The sequence below is a fragment of the Rattus norvegicus genome, chromosome 18, assembly GCF_036323735.1.
Source record: "Rattus norvegicus strain BN/NHsdMcwi chromosome 18, GRCr8, whole genome shotgun sequence".
NCBI lineage: Eukaryota > Metazoa > Chordata > Mammalia > Rodentia > Muridae > Rattus > Rattus norvegicus.
In genome coordinates this window covers 36,523,268-36,542,014 of record NC_086036.1, presented here as the reverse complement: position 1 = coordinate 36,542,014, position 18,747 = coordinate 36,523,268, and the positions used below count along the sequence as shown (strand labels likewise).

Sequence of the window (18,747 nt, the reverse complement as noted above, 5' to 3'; positions counted from 1 at the left end):
ACATTGCTCATTTATGTCTTCTTCATTGTGTAATAACTAAAGGAAACTGCTTCCAATATGCTATCATCCTATACTATCTTCAGACTTTTCACATCAAAAGTTTAGAGTAGGTCTGTGAACTTGCTTGCTATTAATTATCTTTCTGCCCGTGGTGAGAAAATGATGGCCAAAGACCTGTCAAACTGGAATCACAGTGACCTCACACCTAAATAATGATAAAACCTTAAGAAAACACACTGACACATTTTGAGTGTCAGGAAAGATGAGAGGCAGAAGTGCTTCAGCCAAGATCAGAGTTCACCAATGCCTCTGTCCACACTTCTGGTCTATCTCCTACATCATGTACCCCTTGCTTTAATTTACACTTAAACATAGTACTCATACATATCTGTTTTATCTAAATGACAAAAGTGAGTCAGATGGGTAAAACCCAATGATTCCATACACTGATTAAACTAACAGAATCCAAATGTGCTTTGTAAACAAATTATATTGCATCTACAGTTAATTGATGGTATTTCAAACATAAAGGCTGTGAGTGAAAACAAAATGTTAAATATTTTAATATTATAAGCACAGACAAATACTTATTTTGAGTTCAGTAAAAGTAATATTACTCCCATTAGTCTAAATAGTAAAGGAGAAATAGTAATTCTAACTTTCTAAAACAAATTTATGGCATGTAAAGTAACATTTAAGGTAATTCCATAGGTGTTTGTGGTTCTGTATGGTATTTTTGTTTGTGGGCAACTTAACTCAGTTCAAGCCTAGTTACTGGGCCCTAATCATATTAGAGATGCCTATAAGGCATAGCATTTCAAATATTTATACAGGTTCACTTCATAACAAGATTCCAGATTGAAGAAATAGAAACTCATAGAAAATAAGGGATCTTAAAGCAGGTGCCGTGAGGCACCCACCCTAGCTCTGGACTACCTCCAAACTCTGTACTCACAAGAAAGCTTGGCACATGGAACACAAGTTGCCATGTGTTTTTCCATCTAGACCACGAATAGGATCATTTTCTCTGGTACAGAACAGTGTTCCATTCTTTGCACGATCCTGGAATTCACTGCATCGTTTCTGGACGAGGAAAATGAGGTATTTTAAGTTTAAGATTATGTTGTACATTTGTGAGTCTCAGCATTGCATATCCAAAAAGCTGGGCCAGAGGAATCAAAGGTGAAAAGCAATACTTTAAAGATTTTGCACTATTGAAAACATTATAATTCTGTCCTTGCAATGTTCATATGCGATAAGTGTATTCATAGGCATACATATTCAACAAGCATATTCATAGTTATCTAGATGATTACATTTCCTTTGCTAGACAAGGGGGAAGAGTAAGTAACTGCCTTATAAATGTTTAATGGGTGTAGCTAGGTCTGAGTTAAGTACATGCTAATACAAAGAAAAAAGTGATACAGAAAAGTTTCAAGAACTTTTGATTAAGCTCTGCTTTGAGGATATACTCAGGAAAATTGTATTGTTAAAAAAAATCATCCAGAAGACATTAACATCGTCATGGTCATGGAGGCAGTGACTAGCATAAAATCATGAGAAACCTACTATTTCAACGGATATGGCCACGTAAGAATTAGTTGTGTAAAGATAGGAAGGCTCTGAAAGTAGTTAAAAATGAGGTGAACTCTAAAACCACCTACAGTATACAGACACTGAGAGGAATTTAGGCTTTATTCTTAAATAAAACCAGAGCACAACAGATCTTTATAATAATGGATAACAGAATCAAATCTTTGTCATTGACAACCAGGTCTGTGGTGGATTTCAGTGACTAGAGATTAAATTTAAAGAAATTATTAGGTTATTAAAAGGCAATGAAGGGGTAAGGAAAGGAGAAAGGAAGGTAGGGAGAGATCATGAAGAGTTCAAGCATATATGTAAATTAGAATGTTAGAAGAATATGATGATCTAGAATTAAGAGCAAAATAGAAGGTGAAAATTAAGCCAAGCAGATAGTTACACAGAGATGGGAGGCATCTTAATGTAGTGGGTTGCCTCCTAGAACTGTGATCTCTGCAGCATAAAAGATCAAAAATTGCAGGAATCAGATTAAGAGGGATTACCACCAATTAATAATCATTCCTATTGCTGTGATAATACACCATGACCAAAAACATCTTGGGGAACAAAGGATTTATTTCAGCTTGCAACTCTCAGGTCACAAGTCACCACAGAAGGAAGTTAGGGCAGGGATTTGCAGCAGGAACCTGGAGGCAGGCACTGAAACAAAGCCCTGGAGGAGCACTGCTTTCAGGTAATATCTCACAGCTTCTGGAGAATACTTTCTCATGTAATCAGGACCAGGAGCTCAAGGGTAGTACCATCTACAGAGAGCTGGGCCTTTTCACATCAGCTTAGAACAGACCCCATAGACTTGCCCACAGCCAGTTTCATTATTGGGGATAATGTTAACCAGTATTGAAAATGCGTTCAGAAATGCTATGCTTACACACATCTCAGTCCATGAAGGGCACAGCTATATTGATTAGCTAATCCTTACCCTAATTTCCATTTTAGCTTTAGCCCTTTCTTCAGCATCTCTCTGTTTTGTCTCTGCTTTATCTTTTCCTTCTGTAAAACGCTTCATGCTAGAGAAAAAAATAATAAAAAGATTATTTTGAATCTTCATCTTGCACAGTATTAATTAGGCACAGACAGAGAACATGTTTTCCTGGTGCTTTTTAAAGTACCTCATATTTCTAAGAAGGCCCTTTCATTTTGCATGCACATACATGCATATATGCACACAAGTACATGCTTATGTGTATAAATATCTTTCTTTTAAATGTCCTCTTTTTAAACCATTCCTTTAAAAGGAGACTTTCCAGACTCTAAATAGAAATGATGCTTTTTATCAGTCAACTATTTTATTGTTTATTTTTTCTTATTGAACAGTTTTTTTTAGTATGTAAGTAAGTGTACATAGGCCCATGTGTTGCTTCACTGTTAGTTTTAAGCTCAAGAAAAGTAGCAGCATCTTCATCATGTACCCTTCTATGCACTCATTCATCATTCAGTTACTACCTACTTTTTGGGTCAACATTGAACTCAACCTGGAAGTACATTATAAAACAAAACAAGCCTATCCATTATTGTCTTAGTATTTATAGCCTGGGAGCGAACAGAAATATTCAACTGGTGATCATAGAAATAATTATATAATTACCAATTGTGACAATGGTTAATGAAGACCATAACTAAGGATTATGAAGATTGATTTTCAACTAGGAAATAGGAGGATTTTTCCTAAGGAGGGTATTCTTAGTGGGCAATCTACAAGAAGAAGGGATATCATCTATCCAAAATCCAGAAATGCATTTATTAGGACAATGGGTAGTAAAGAGTTTGTGGAGTTCTGGTCAATGGGATTGTTTACACTGGTAAGCTCAGAAGTTTGGAGGATAAGGCTGGAGGTTTGCTACAAGTTTGAAAGCAGTCTGAGCTAGATAATAAGTTCCAGTCTAACCTCATCTCAAAAGAGCAAACAGCAAAACACAAGTTCATAACTCAAAGCATCTGACAATGTAATGAAACCTGTCTGATTTTTGTTGTGGAGTCAGTCTTTTCCTGTGGCTTATTTTGCCAGATGATAACGTAAATGTAGAGAACCTTTGAAAGTGTCCTATCAACACTGCTACAAGAGTTAATTACTGAAAAAGCCATTCCACATATCATTCTGTTCTGTGACTACTTCACTAAAAGGTCACAAAACCATAGGACTCCCAAGTCCTACTGAGGATGTTGTAAGTCTGCCTTCCAACTTGAAAATAAATTTAGTTTATACTCAGACACAGGCACAAAACATTGACTAGGTGGGCTTATGGTTTTAGGAGGACATAAAACTGCTCAAATGCATCATAGTGGCCAAAGCCTCCCTGACTACTCTGTCATTCATCCATCAGTCTGCATCCCTGCCTTCTCAGTGGGCTGAGGGATAGCTCACAATATCTCAGCACAGAGGGCACACTTGTTCCCATGCATCTTGCCATCAGGGCCACGGATTGGGTCACTTTCTCGGGTACAAAAGAGTCTTCCACTCCTCACTTGGTTTTCAAATTCCTTGCAAAGTTCCTTTGGGAAAAGAAAAACAAATACAACCATTTGTCTTTGACATTTTCTGGTCTTTAATTTTGGCACTTTGCATAATAGACTTATAATCACAGAATGACACATCAGGGAATGATGGTAAACATAAATACTATCTAATTGAGAATTATCTAAACACCAATTATTTTACCATGTTCTTTGGCATTCTGAACATCTGTGTACTATAATTGTTGAAGGAAGAGAGCTGAGGAAACAGTAAGGCTTAGCAAGCATTTCCTAAAACTAGAAGTAATTCTTATTTTTCACATACTCAGGGGTGAGAGGAGGTATGTCATGACATCCCCACATAAACCCAACAGAATGAAAATATTGAACTTGCGGAAATAAGTATTTTAATGCTACACAATATGGATCAATTTAATGTCATTTATAAAGAGACAGGAGCAAGATAGTATTCAGCTACCATGTGTACTCTGCTTTTGTTGACTCTGTTCATTTCTGACTCTATAGATGAAAACTTCAGAGTGAAGGTAGCTCCCTTTACCTTGACCTACCTTGTGAACCCTACTTATCTAGAAATTCTAAAAAAAAATGATATACAGAAGTGGAAAGGAGATTTGGTGCCAAGCTTCTTGATAATTTTGTTCTAGTCTTTCAGAATGCTAGTATTTGATATAGAATAAACTTTATATATATATGTATATATATATATATTTGAGGACTTCATATGAACAAACATACAATGTTTTATTGCAGCTTAGTCTATAAAAACAACCACTAACTGTGTGACCTTAATCTTTGCACTTCTGACAAGATGGTGGCAAAGAGCAAGAGTCAGGAGACCTTGGTGACTGCACTGTGGCTCTACTCAGTGGGTGACTCACACAAAGTCACAGGACCTTGATGTTGCCACCTATGCAGTGAGACTTTTCTAGATAAGTGTGTATTGTGATTTGTATTTGAAGTTCAAATTTCATTCCAAGATGCTTTTTAAAAAGAACCATTTCTGCACGGCAATAAAAGATATCAGTTTTGAGAGGGGGAATGGGCATGTTCTACACTTTCTGCGTAACAAATTGGAATAAGATGTAGAAAGCAGACACTTTATAACAACCTGGCCATAAAAAGCAATGCTCCATGATTTCCAGAACACCAACAATGATAATTTCAGTGTATAGCTCATGATTCATCCAAGAAGATTCTGAAGAAGCACTTTTGTGAGCAACCCACTGACAGGTTAATTACAGGGCACACATTGAGCCATCATTGAAAAGTAGTCCTTCTTAGCCCAGTTGTGCCTAATGACCCTGGCCACAAAGAGGAAGAAGTTAGCGTGCTTGACACTTGCTGGAAAACAGCCCTGTTTACGCAAAATATATGAGAAATGTAACAGGCTAGCCCAGAGTGTCAGGCTGAAACATCCAAACTCCACAAAATGTGTTGTTTTCCATCTTTGTTTGGTGTTAAACAGCCCCTGGGTAAACTATGGCTAAACTCAAACTACTCAATTTAGTTTGGGAGTTTTGCTTCATTTTTATAGAATTGTTAAGAGAAAAGTCAACTCTTGATTACCAAAAACTCATCTTTCACTCCTATGGGAAAGCGTCACCAAACAATTCACAAACTGTGTGTCTGTATTATTCAAAAAGAACATTGGAGGTGAAAACACAACACGGAAAGAAGATAAGATTGAGTTCTTGTGTCTAATGTCCTTATGACATGAAAATTGGGGCCCACTCACAATAGCATGACCCGATAAAGACCAAAATCCACGTGTCTTTGCTTCCTCACAAAAGACCAATCATGTCCGCTAAGTCACTGTTATTCTTCTCTGTGTGATAAAGGTTTAATAACCTTAGTGTTTTAATACATCAAGGCTGCATTACTTACTTCAACACAAGAAAGAAATTTTTGTAATAAATTGAAATTTTATAAGATCAACAAGGTATGACAAAACTTAATTTTAGGAGTATTTTTAAAGCTACTACCTCAATATTTGTAATCTTCATTAGGGAGAAGCAAGAATTTTAAAAAGAAGAGTCTTATTAAATGAAATAAACACATAGAAAAGTGAAGCACTCCAATTGTATGAGCAGAATTTTAGAGTAAAGCACCACTAGCTATACCGCTTAAGAGACTAGAGAATTTGGAAATTTTCCTATCTAATTTATACTATGCCAAAATGTTTTTTTAAATGTATTCAAAGCAAACTGATTACACCATGTGAGAAAGAGGGCTAATAGAAATGGGCTGAGTGAACAAAACCAAAACATAATGATATATATATATATATATGTCATCATCATCATCGATCATGCAACCCATTTCTTTGTATGCTAACCTGAAAAATTAATAAAAGGATAAAAGATCAACAGAATTTTGTGTGCATAATTTTTTCTTTCTCTTGTGAGGGAAGAAAATCAAGGGTAGAAATGGTATATTTGAAACCTTGGCTATGAGTGATTGTTTCAAAAGACTGTACTGATAGTTATACTAAGAATAATATATTTCAGGAACTTTAAGCAATATAAAGTAAATATAGTAGTATGGAACAATCACATTGTGTTTCCTCAAAGGTGCAAATATATATTTTTTTTTGGTTCTTTTTTTCGGAGCTGGGGACCGAACCCAGGGCCTTGTGCTTCCTAGGCAAGCGCTCTACCACTGAGCTAAATCCCCAACCCCATAATTTTTATTCATGACTATAGGCCCAACTGCTATACTGTGGCAGTGATCCATTTACCTCCTCGGCATCTCTCCGAATTCTGCTTTCTCTGTCACGTGTGGCATTTACTTGAGCTTCTTTTAAACTGTCAAGGAAACAGAATCCACATGGTCAAGTCATGTTTTCAGTGTCCACCCTGTTCTGAGCACTAAACGCTTTCCTATCCTTTGCAACAACCTGTTGAAACTGATCCACTCACAGGAGACAAGCACTTCCCTGTCTTGAATTCTCAAGACCAAGACATTACCAAAGATAAGGAAGGGTGTGAACCTGACTCAACTGCCACTCAATTAGAAGCTTTGTTCTACAGAGCCAGATGGGTGTGCCACCTAGAGTGACAAACAGAAGATTGTCAGGAAAATTCTCTCTAACAGGCAGAACCAAGAGCCTTGAAACAATGCTATGACAAGGGTGAAACCAAACTGAGCCATTCAGGTATTGCAATACACACCCTTCTATGCAACCTTTTAAACCATGGAAGATATTGGTTTGCCTTCATGTCAAAACAGGGTTATTCCTAAATGATAAATGATTTGCACCTAGGTTCTTAACCCCATCAATGATCAATTATAGCCTTATCCTGGTGTCTCAGGCTCATCCTGCAGGAAATCAATTTGGAAAACTCAGATTCTTTTTTTCTTTCAGGGCATAAAATAATGAGTAAATAAAGCAGAAAAGCTGCAGAAGTTGGGGCAGTTTGAACATTGAAGACTCATGCCTCTTAGATAAGAAAGCTCCTTACCAGGCACTCAGAGAAAAATGAAGCCAATAGTTCATCCTTTAAATGACACACATCTTCCATACTGAATCCAGACATTATATTATCTTTATTAATCTTCATTATTATTGGTATCTCTTTATACCACTATTTAAAATTAGATGACATTACTCAGGGAGGGTCGCTATAAGTCCCCAGAGAAAGCATTGCATGTCAAATGACTAGTTTGGATTATTCAGTGTTTAAGTGTTTTACTAGTTTGTCTTTATTCTTTCAATTAGCATTCAAGTTATTAGATACAATACATTAAACAAAGTTTTAGTCAATTCTTCCTCCCCTTCAGCTGCTCAAACCCATATCCCCAAGTCTTAAACTATTATATAATAAAACATTGAGCAATTTTTGAGGCATTATACATTTTTAAATAAAGTTTCAAATTTTTCTCTTATAAATATTATAGTAAAGTGAAGGAAAAAAAAAAGAAGCCCAGCTTGTAGCTAGATCTGTCTCACATTATAAAGGCAAAAGGTCACATGCATCATAAGGAAGACATTGTAACTCTAGGGCTCTGAGGGCAGGAAATACGGGCCTCCTCATAAATGCATCCAGAGACACTACTTACAAGAGCTCAGCACACATGGCACACCTATTGCCATGTGTCCTCCCATCAGGACCACGGATTGGATCATTTTCCCTTGTACATCCGAGTCTTCCATCTTGCACGTAGGCCCGAAAATCACTGCACATATCCTAAAGAAGAGAGAAACGAATACAGCAAACAGTGGTAGGAATGAATGATTGAACAACACTTTGAGGAAATATTGGTCACAAAGCAGAAACAGCTTTGTGAGTTTGGGTAATTCACCTTTAAGTTCAGAACTGTTTACTTTTTTATGCATGTATTCAAGAAACAGTGACAATTATATTAGTGGATCACTGTCCTCATAGCTCTCAACCTGCTCCCAATGTCATATCTGATGTAAAGAGGTCCTTAAAACACTATGTATGCTAAACCGTGATAGAGGCTAGCAACTTCAGGGATGAAAGTATCAAATCACTGAAATTAGGATCAGTTCTCCACTAGATAATTATGTGTGATATTCATGGTGTTTCTTGTCTTTCCCTAACATCAAAAACTCACAGAATCTTAGGTAGAAAGTAACAGCTTCATCTAAATCTTATTTCCTTAATCTATTGGTTCAGGGTTTCCTAACAGTGAGTGCCCAAGCTGAGGTTTCAACTTTAAGGTAATGGTTGACCTTAGTTCCCATTTACTTCTGAAATGATTGATTTATTTTTCTGTTTCTCTTCTTCATTATTAATTAATTATATTAACTTTATCAATAATGAATATTATTAAGAGAGCCTACTGGTCTTACGACCAAAGTAAACAAATCTGGTTTTAAGATCTTAACTGCTTTTTCCATGTGAACAAAAAGGATGCAGAATTTTAGTCAAGTAAAAATTACTCCTTTAGAGCATCCCAACCTATGGTGGAAAAACATGGCTACTTTTGCCTTTACTCAGTGGTTCTCAACCTATGGGTCGCGACCCCTCCAGGGGCTGACATTTCAGATATCCTACCTATCAGATATTCACAATAGGATTCATAATAGTAGCAAAGTTACAGCTATGAAGTAGCAAGGAAATACTTTTATGGTTCGGTTGCCACAACTTGAGGAACTGTATTAAAGTGTCCCAGCATTAGGAAGGTTGAGAACCACTGCTTTACACTGTTACCAGTGTCCCCACATTGGCATTTGTCCTTACCGTCTCTAGGTGGCTGCTGCCACATTCACCTTCACTTTTTACTTCAACATGGCTCTGGCTTTTCCTGGAATCAAAAAGTTCATTGACACAGAGATTAGCATGGTACAATTGCCAGTATGGCAACCTTCTGCCATTATTCTAACTGCTTATACACCTAAAAACAGTGTTACATTTTAGTCTTTACTTAGCTGGTATAATGAAAGCCCCTGTTTACAACCTTAAAGAATAGCAAAGAAATGTAGTCACATTGGGGGCTAAATTTCGAGTTTACAGTAGATGTTACTGCCTCTCCAAGACCTTAGTTGTTTGTGGTACTATTGTTAGTTTTTATAAAAAATTCATTTTTAATGTCTGTACTTTATATTATGAGATCCTTCTAGACTAGCTTATATTTTATTGTTCATAAAAGTACATAAAGCCTTATTATTAACTTTGTTCAATCTAATAGAACTTTAGAGAATATTTAGAACCATAAATGTAAATAAATGTTATTTACAGAAGCAGCTTATAATTTAGCATGTACATAACAATAGAAACAAATCTAAGAATGGAGGAGTAAGAGGACAAACAGATTTTCAGGATATATAGGCTGACAGAAAGTCATTTGGAATATTGTAATTTTTCTAGAAGTCAGAGCAATGAGTCACAATAGCACGATGAGTCATATGATATTCTGGGAGAAAATATCACATTGATCAGAGACTTAAAATTTAAACTATTAGCCTTCACTTATGATGTAGTACAGTCCAGTATATTTAAAGTAGCTTCGTAAAAATGCATGCCTTAGAGAACAGAATGTTCCTTATTCGTCTATTTAGCTTTTCTATTTAAAATCATATCGCATTATTTTATTTATTATTTATTTATTTAGTGTGAGGGGTAGGAAGGGGGGTTCTTGTCAAAACATGTAACTGGAAGCCAAAGTATAATCTACTAGAGTTAGTTCTCTCTTTCCGTAATGTGGGTCTCAGGAATGGAACTCAGGTTGTCATGCCTCATGGCCACCATACTGTCCCTGGGTTTTCTAGTTTTTAATTCTCACTCTCAGTGGCTGCTCTCTGAAATTACAGTCATGAATAGATCAGAAAGGTGAATTGGAATTCTGTTTATTGAGACCTCTATTATAAGAAAGGACAAAAGAAGGTCCAGTGAAGATCCCTGTACAACCCTGTGTGATACTCTCTGAAAACTGACAGTGAAGCCCCACACATACAATTGGAGAACCAGCAGTCTCAGTTTAAACTGGACCCCTTTTATCTTTCAGACACTGGATCACCAACCAGGTAGCATACCCCAGCTGATTAGAGGCCCCCAAAACATATACAGCAGAGGACTACCTGGTCTGGGTTCAGTCAGAGAAGCTGCACTCAATCCTCAAGAGACTGGAGGCCCCAGGGAGTTTAGAGGTCTGGTGGGGTGAGAGTGTGGAGTGGGGCCATCCTCATAAAGACAGGGATTGGTATGAGATGTGGAACAGTTGGAGGGTAAACCAAGAGGGAGATAAAATTTGGAGAGGTAAAAAAAAAGATTTGCTGGAACTTGTGAGAGTGACCAACCAATGTCTGATTTAACTTGAGGTTCACTCCACAAGAGGAAGTCCATCATGTCCTACACTGCTTGGATGTTCAGGGTAGAACCAAACAAAACTGGTCTAAAAAATTTTTAATGAAATGTTTTCTAGTAATATTCTGCTATACTCAGAGATCAGTGCCAGACATCATCAGGGAGGAGTAGATGAGAGCAGGCACAGAGACCCACAGCCAGAGTTTAAAAAGTCTAAACTCAATGTCTTCATCTGGTCTCACCCCTTGGAGATTGGTGAACCTCACAGATGGAGAGAAAAGACTGAAGGAGTCAGAGGGGATATAGGACACCAGGAGAACAGGCCCCACCAAATCAATTAAGCAGGGTTCACATGGGCTAACAGAGGTAGAAATGGAAAAACACAGAGCAGAGCTGGCATGGATCTGTTGTGGCTGTGAGCTTGAGGTTTTTATGGGACACCTAACAGTGGGAGTGGATAGTCTCTGACTCGTTTGCCTGCTCTTGAGACTGTTTTCCTCCTATTGGGTTGCCTTGTCCAGCCTTGACATGAGGGGTTTTTGCCTTGTCTCACTGTATCTTGTTTTATCCTGCTTGGCTATCATGCTCTTTTCTGAAGAGAAAATGGAGGGGGAGTGGATCTGGGGAAGAGAGGAAGTGGAGAGGGCTCCAAGAAGAGGAGAGAGAGAGTGGAAACTGTGGTTGGGATACATTGTGTGAGAGAAAAATCTCAAAAAGAAAATGTTCAGAATTTCAAACACTAACTATTGCCCTATTACCTTCTCAAACATTGGCTATTGTGTTTCCAGAAACAAAAGACCAGTTCATTCAAGTTTGAGGTCATAAACAGGCTGCAGAGCAGGTGTGCATCTTGTTGGTTAAAGAAAATTAACAACCAGAACAAGCTCTGAGGGTGGAGGAAGAACACAAGGAACAATGTAGGCCAGTGAGATGTGATATCTACTTGGCAAAGAAGTTCAAAATTCATACTTCCATTTACATACTACATAATATTATAATTTCTTGAGCATTTAAATATTATTTGATATGATAACATTCTATGCATGAAAGAATATAATCAGAAACTACATTGATAGATGAGAGAAGATAGTCATCCTTGTGTGTGTCTATGTAGCATCTGTTTATGTGTCTGCATTTGTATCTACATGTCCTGTTTACTTAACAGAGATTGTGATAACAACCCAAAACAATCGCACTCAGTAGAATTTCGTAATATATAAAATGTTTTACTGTGTACATTTTCCCCAAAAAATAGTAAAAGAAACAGTGTATAAAGTTTGTTGGAGATTAGCTGGTAGCAAATGAATTATAAATACTGTGGGGAAGAAAACATATCATTTAGTTGCATAGACACTATGTCTGCTTTATAGAGTACTCACGCATTCTCAGCACACAGGTGACATCTGCTGGGGTACGTTTTCCCATCTGTGCCACAAACTGCAGAAGCATCAGATGGACAGATGAAATCCCCATCTTTTCTTCTTTGCTTGAAGTTCTCACAATTCAACTGCAAGAGATATAATTAAAGAATATCAAAATGTCAAACTCCTTATTAGAAAAATAAGTAGGTTAGTATTTCAAGCACTGAACAGAACACTGCAGGAAAAACGAATGTAGATATGGATGAGCTAACAAAATAACAGACAATGAAATGTGGTCTGGAGGCAGAGACAGGGTTAGAGTTGAAAAAAAAAGATTTTGGTATGGTTTCAGCAACTTTCAGTCTGGGTGAGATAGGCCAAGCCCTCCTCAGTGAAACTGAGCACACTGTATCTCAGCCAAATTCTGCCTGTAATCTCAACAGAATGGTCAATAGCCCTTGCAGATAATAAACATAGAAACCCTTTGTAAACTATGAACCATAAGAAATGTTTCATTATGTCATATTAGGATTAGGACAGATTTCCAGCTTCTTAATTTTACTGTTTTTGACCAGATAATTTAACCTATCTATGCTAAACTGTCCTCATTTGAAAAATGGGTATAATTTTACCGATTACTGATGCCATGGGGATCTTAAGTTTTTAATGTAGGTGCAGTAACTAGAAAAGTCTGATCACAAAATGGTTTGTGACATTGTGGTTACTTAAAATGCTTTCCTGGTCTGAAGAGATGGCTTGGCTGTTAGGAGCACTGGCTATTCTCTCAGGGAACCCAGTTCCTTTCCAGCACACCACTGTTGTTTAAGTCTGTTGGAGCTCTGACACCTTCACACAGATACACAAGTAGGTGAAAAACATCAGGGCACATACAAAAATGCTTTCTCTAATGACAGCCAGGACAAGAAAACTAAATATCTTTCAAAGATGATGGCAGAAATCTCCAGGTCACCGCTGTCATCAAATGACATATGTTTAAGGACAAACCAGAATGTTGACAAAACAAGTCTGTCTGTCAGTAACTGAAGACAAGTGTTCTGACGTTGGATCTGCTATCTACTCACTTTACCTCTTTGAACCCCACTTTTTTCGTGTGAAAAATTGGAAGTCAAAGCCAGCCCACATTCTACATTCATGGTAAGGATCAAAGAAATAATTATGAAACATGATTTGGCAATAACTATTATGGTGTAAGTTAACAAAGAATATGTAGTGTAATTTGAGTTTAATGTCCAACTGAAAGCAAGCACTTCTAACTAGAGTCCCCCACTTTCTATAGCACATGGAAAGTCAAAGTTTGGTGCCTTTTAAATGTTTCAGTAGTGTATATGGAACATATGCTATGTGCCAGTAATGATTAATATGTCACCACAACATAAAAAGCATAACTGTTTATAAGTATACAGTAAATTTATCAAAGAATTACATCAGAGAATTGTCTTAGAGGGAAAAAGATTGAAGTGGTAAGAAAAACTATATCATAGTCCCACGAGCAGAATGAAAATAAATAAAGTAACATCTTACTTCACTCACATTCTCATTTATTACAGAAGATTCATTACTTATTTCAAAGACTTTGAATAGCCTACAGTTTGTGAACTGCATTGTAAACAGAGCTAGAATACTGTATATTCTAACAAGGTCAAACATAAACAACAGTTTTAGATCATGATTCCGCAACAGAAATTAATCAAAGACATCAACACAGCTGTAATGGACTTCAGTGTTTATCAATATGCCAGAAATATCCTTTTGCAAAGAGTATCTTTGTGGGGAGATGTCATTAGTGAGAAGGAGCCAACCCTTCCAGAGCTGACAGAAAAGCTAGAATAGTAAGATTGTGGTTGCTGGACAATGCTTTTCAAAAAGCAGAAGAAAGTGTGCTTGTAGCATAAAGAAACAAGCAGGTGAGTTGCTATTTTTCTTTAAGATGTCATTTATAGAGGGTGTGGAAACATCCATAGGAAATTATGAATCAAAGTGAACAGCCAAGGTCATTGCCCTTCACCTGAAATACCAAGGGCAGCATACTAGGTCACAGGTGTTGGCTGGGTGATGGCAGGGTGAATCAAAAGGCCAGCTGGGAGGTGACAGGACAGGTGCAGGCATTTTCTATCCCACCACCTTGTCCTCCAGACTCCAAGGTTGGTGAATCACATCCTACAGGAAAATACCTCTTCCCAAGGCTGACACCTAAGAGCTCACAGATGGACCATGACCTGGAAGAAAGGCAGCCAACTGGGCTAGGTTCCAGAACTTTCAGCTCTTGCCCTCATTTCTTGTCCTGGCAATCCATTCACCAGAAACTTGATCATGAACATTAGTTCATTAGGAAGAAAATAAGTCAGGGCTGCTATGGAATTTAATGTTTAAAATGTGTACATATCTCAGTACTAAGACAACATTAAAAAATGCTATCTACTGAAAACCATAAATCAAGTTAATTGAAACTGTTTGAAGAGAATTATTTATCAAAAGTGCAATATTCTTCAGAAAAATAAAGATACTTTCAATATGAAACAGGGTAAAATTCATATGGAAACAAACAATAGATAATAGAATGTTCTCACTAAATAGTAACAAAAATATAAAGAATAAAAGTGGGATATGTACAAATAAGGATTTTGAACTGAAGTTCAGGCAAAGGAACCTCCTCAAAGGTAATAGCAATGGAAACTTTTTAAACACAAAAGCGAAAGGAAAACAAAGAAGAAATTTCACAAAATGGGAGGAAGAAGTGGAAGTACAAATGTCTGAATAATAAAGGCAAATTCATAGAGTTTATGAAATAATGGAAGATAGGAACAGCTGTAACAACAGAAATTTGAATCTAGTTAATCTCAAAAGTGTGGGGCATAGCATACTTTCAGAATATAAACAGAAAAAAAGTTTACAATCTGAAGAAAGACAGAGAGATGCAGCTATTATCTATTATTATAAATATTTGAATATACAGATTTTAAGTTCAGGACAATCATGACAACATCAATGGTGAGTATATTACACTTAAATGATCACTATTGGGAAATTAAAAACAATGAACTAATTTGAAAATAATTTTTAAAACTGAAGATAAATGATAAGAAAATGTTAAGAAATGATAAGATAAATGTTAAGAAAAATGGTAAAATCAAGTTGTATTGGGGGAGAAGTACAGAGAGTAGCGAATAAACCCACAAGGGAAGATACAGGGATTGAGTCATTTAAAAATAATACTGAACCACATAATGATCTCAGGGAAAGAGTAAAATTAAAACTTTACTATGGTTAAACTCAGTGGGTCACAAATCAGGAGAAGTATAGGTGTGAGGAGAAATAGAGGTAAACATGGATGAGAGAGATCTGAGTGCATTATATAAACACACAGATTAAGCTCATTTAAAAAATAAAATTATAGGAAGCATTTTGCTAATAGGCTACTTCACTAAAAGATGTAGTATCAATTCAATTACATAAGTCAATTTCATGCTTCTTTTGCAAAATTTGGTAAATAGGAAAGAGATATAAAGATGTAAAAAATGAATAAGGTATACAAATATTTAAAATTAAATAAGAAATCACTCAAGAAAATAGGTATAGGCAGAAAGTAGATGTAATAATATTAATACTTAGAAAGTAGGCTACAGTCTGGACATATTATTAGTGACAAATTAGTTCATTATATAAAGCAGAATTAGGAGGAGAAGAATGTGTGTTCACTCACCTAACATAGGCCCACAGTCTCCCAAATAATTCACAATGTGTAATAACTTTAGATAAACCAACTAGAATGACAGACTTTAGAAAAGACTAAGAGAACTGCTTATTAAGAAAAAATAAAATGATTAGTGTTGTAGATATTTTGAAAAATATCACACAAACAAAATACAAACATTACTATTTTATGTAGCATATGAGACAAGTATCAAGGTAAATTCTACATGAGATTGGAAAAAAGCCAATAATTACTAAATAACTGATATCAGATGTTCTATATTTCTAACAAAATATTATTAAACCTTAAGCCTAATATAACAGCACTCATTCTAGTAGATAAATAATGAAATATGGTATTATGGTGAAGTAGATTGTATAATGGACCATTTAGTTAATAATGGCAAAATAAAATGCCTGAGGTAAGAAGCCTAAGACTGCCCATCACTAATGTTTTATATATACTTGCCTGCCAACAAATGTTAGCACAGTTAGAGGAACATTTTTTACATTCTTAGTAGAATGTAAATTAATACAACTATTATGGAAGTCATGATGTAGGTTTCTCAACAAACTAAAACTAGAGTACCATATAGACCCAGCTGTAATGACTCTGTTCATATACCTGAAGAACTTCAGCTCAATGGACAATGGGAATATTTGTACAGCCATATTTGTTGTTGCACTATTCACAGTGATTAAGAGACAGGATCACCCTAGATGTACATCAACAGATGAACGTGTAAAGAAAATGTATATATGCACAATGATATTTTATTAAGCTATAACAATGAAATTATCACATTTTCCAAAAATAAGAATGCAACTGGGCACCATTATGTTAAATGCTGTATGTATGAGTATATTATGTGTGTGTGTGTGTGTCTGGTGTTTATGTGCATGAGTCTCGTGTGTATATACATGTAGTGTCTGTATGCATGTGTATGTCTATATCTATGCCTGTATATATACATGTGTAAGTGTGTACCTGTGTGTGTTTCTGAGTGTGTATATATGTGTATCTGTGTCTATAGATGTCTGTGTATATCTCTGTGTGTGTCTGTTGGCATGTCTGTGTCTGTTTGTATACGTGTCTCTGTTTATATATTTGTGTCTGTGTGTGTGTGTTGGTGTGTGCCTGTGCATATGTGTGTCTCTGTATGCTGTATCTCTGTGTCTGTACAAAATTAAGGAATAAATATAATCAAGGTATAACAAATCTATATGTTAATATATGCAAAAACTAAAATGGATGTATTAGTAAAAATATCAAATGCTAATAATGATGCAATAAATATATGAGTTGATAAATAAACATAATTCTAATTGATATATTAATCTGTGAGAGAGACAGGCACACAGGTGAAGGTCAGAGCACTTTAACTGCCTTAGATCTATTTTGACTATGTATCTACTCATATATCTATTTCTTTGCTTTTTTTGTATTTTGTTTTGTGTGTGTGTGTGTGTGTGTGTGTATGCAGGTATACATGTGAGGGTCAAATCACATTTCATGAGCTATTTTAGGTCACAGTCCATCCAAGAATATTTCTTTTGTTGTTTTTGTCTGCCATTCCTATTACACATTTCTTGTCCCAGAAAACCTGCAAGTCTCAAAGCAGCTTCTCCCTGTTTCCGTTAATTTTATTTCTTTATAATTCAATAATAAATTTGCTTTTTGTTATATTCTATTTGCATTTTTAGGTGAGTCCTCAAATATCAAGTTTTTTATTTTAAAAATAATTTATTTTTAGTGAAACTGGGCTTGTTTCTTTTTATTCTTTCCTTTAAAGTTTTAACATAGTTATTTCAATATTTTGTGTACATTTTAAAAAACTATTTTAACTACAGTTGCCAAATTGAACAACTGAATACATTCAGAGACATTCTCATTCATGAATTTTTATGTATCTTAAATTCATACTTTGATTTTCCTCATTTAAATTTTAAAACTGTACATAGTATACGATATATTACACAGACAAATGATTGCCATACTCCTTTAAAGTTTATATTTGTTCTACTTTTTCTTACTTTAAATGCACTAAAGTTTTGAGATCTTGATTCATATGATGGGAGGCTGAGACGCCTGTTTTGAAAACACAGGTAGATGTTATTTGCAAGCCTGATGATCAAGCTAAAAGAATTAACATAGCAGGCACAATTACATAATTTTATATCTTAAGATATCTACTTAACATTTAGCAAATTTCACTTTACAGATGTGAACACAAATTCATAAATAAATTTGTGAAGATTGGTGTGTGCGTGTGTGTGTGTGTGTGTGTGTGTGTGTGTGTGTGTGTGAACACACTTTGCTCATTTTTTCTCATTTACTTGAGTCTTATATTTTTGAACACTGTTGATGATGTCAGAGTTTTAGTCAAGGAGACAAAAGGAACAGAAGAAAGGATATTTCAGAGTGGCCCTGTCTCAGAAGAGAAACTTGGATTTCAATGTAATGATCAGACCTTTTCAGTCCTCCTACGTCAAAAAGTAAGTCCTTTAATTATAGACAAAAGATGCACAGGTATTGGCTAGCTGTGTGACTGATCTGGCATTGTTTTAAAAGTGAGACTGACTGAGCCCAGGGAAAGAATTTAGTCAACTATGTTTATGGCGGAGGCTGAGTTTCTCAGACATTCTTGAGTTGCACTGCCAAGAAAGATGGTAGCTGGACTAGACCATGTATGATACAAGTAATTAGGGTGTGCCTACCTTGACTGATCATTTTAATTATATGTCAGGGCCAAAGGAGAAGGAAGAGAAGGAAGAAATTAAAGAAAAAGCAACACAGGAGACTTGGAGGTGATGTGGCTGTCAGCTTA

At 35.9% G+C, this 18,747-nt stretch overlaps 1 protein-coding gene across 1 annotated transcript in view; it reads right to left on the bottom strand.

The window, feature by feature from the left end:
- Spink5 (serine peptidase inhibitor, Kazal type 5) overlaps positions 1-18,747 on the bottom strand; it is a 68,692-nt gene that overhangs the window by 42,024 nt on the left and 7,921 nt on the right. The window contains exons 5-11 of the mRNA NM_001170606.1: positions 12,227-12,354; positions 9,285-9,348; positions 8,137-8,264; positions 6,815-6,881; positions 3,968-4,095; positions 2,525-2,612; positions 956-1,083 (exon numbers count right to left, since the gene is read on the bottom strand). Of these exons, the coding sequence (NP_001164077.1) occupies positions 956-1,083; positions 2,525-2,612; positions 3,968-4,095; positions 6,815-6,881; positions 8,137-8,264; positions 9,285-9,348; positions 12,227-12,354 (731 nt within the window). The remainder of the gene's footprint in view (positions 1-955; positions 1,084-2,524; positions 2,613-3,967; positions 4,096-6,814; positions 6,882-8,136; positions 8,265-9,284; positions 9,349-12,226; positions 12,355-18,747) is intronic.